The following is a 1061-nucleotide window of genomic DNA, read 5'->3' on the forward strand; positions in this document are numbered from 1 at the left end:
AATCGGCAAACTTATTATAATTCAATTCAGTCAACCAACAGGTCCTCGGAAATGGCCTGGGAAGGTTTCAATCAATTTGTGTCTAAGAATATACCTCAAGTCTATTTGGTGTAAGTTAACGAGGATACATTGTGGAGGCAAACGGAACAAAGCCAAGAATGACGTGGACCTTGAATTTATTTCCACCTAAGAAACCGATGAAAAACATAACTTTTCATTATCTGCAACCATAATTTGTCTCTAGCGTGGCTCATACCACATGTGCATCATTTATAAACGCTTAAACGAATGGTGGTCGGTGGTCGCTGAAACTGCCCGGTGATCTTATATGCTCTGTATAGCGTGACTTCAACACTAAGCGCCTAACTTTGTATTACTTGTTGTAAAAATAAATGCGTATTTTTTTCTGAACATATGGCACCCGGAACCAAACTTGTGGGGGCACCTTGAATGATTATCAGGCATTATGAATACGATACGTTTGTGCAAATCTTGGTGGGAGCAAGTGAGTTCCCATCATTTGAATCTTGATTAGAGCATCCCATCTTATCTACTTAAATTGATACATGAACATTTTCCGTTATCTCTCTAGTATGACATTTAAACATTTTTGGAACTGACATACTGCGAAACACTGACTTAATATTTTCACCAATCTGACCGGTAATTTTTGTGTATGTTTCAACCATCATCTAATTGCACGCCAGTAGGAGTTTGCATGATTCATTGGAAATGCAAAATAGAGTATTTAAGGGCCTATTTTTATGATTGACCGACACATATTGGAAGAACTCAGGCAATGGCGCCATTGAGAAAAATCACTCACGAGTGACCTAGTAGACAGTCTTATTGGTCGCCTGCTAGGCCAGTAATATAAGACTTAATTGTATTTCAGAAATGCAAAATAAACGCCAAGTATCGAAAATGCTCCGTACATTGCGATACATCCTGAGAAAATGGAATGAACAAACCCAAGAGGCTTTCCGCGTCTACTGCTGCGTCTCACGACATTCCCACTAAGCATTTGTAGTATAATCCAAGGTTGGCATTTGGCGTGAAAA

General features: G+C 39.1%; 1 protein-coding gene across 1 annotated transcript in view; it reads left to right on the forward strand.

Annotated features, from left to right (window-relative positions):
* Nucleotides 1-450: 450 nt before the first annotated feature.
* The window catches only part of T265_15726 (hypothetical protein), a gene marked incomplete at both ends in the record, with an annotated part of 18067 nt that continues 17456 nt past the window's right edge, over nucleotides 451-1061 (forward strand). The window contains one exon of the mRNA XM_009179021.1: nucleotides 451-505. Within this exon, the coding sequence (XP_009177285.1) occupies nucleotides 451-505 (55 nt within the window). The remainder of the gene's footprint in view (nucleotides 506-1061) is intronic.

The sequence above is a fragment of the Opisthorchis viverrini genome (assembly GCF_000715545.1).
Source record: "Opisthorchis viverrini unplaced genomic scaffold opera_v5_778, whole genome shotgun sequence".
NCBI lineage: Eukaryota > Metazoa > Platyhelminthes > Trematoda > Opisthorchiida > Opisthorchiidae > Opisthorchis > Opisthorchis viverrini.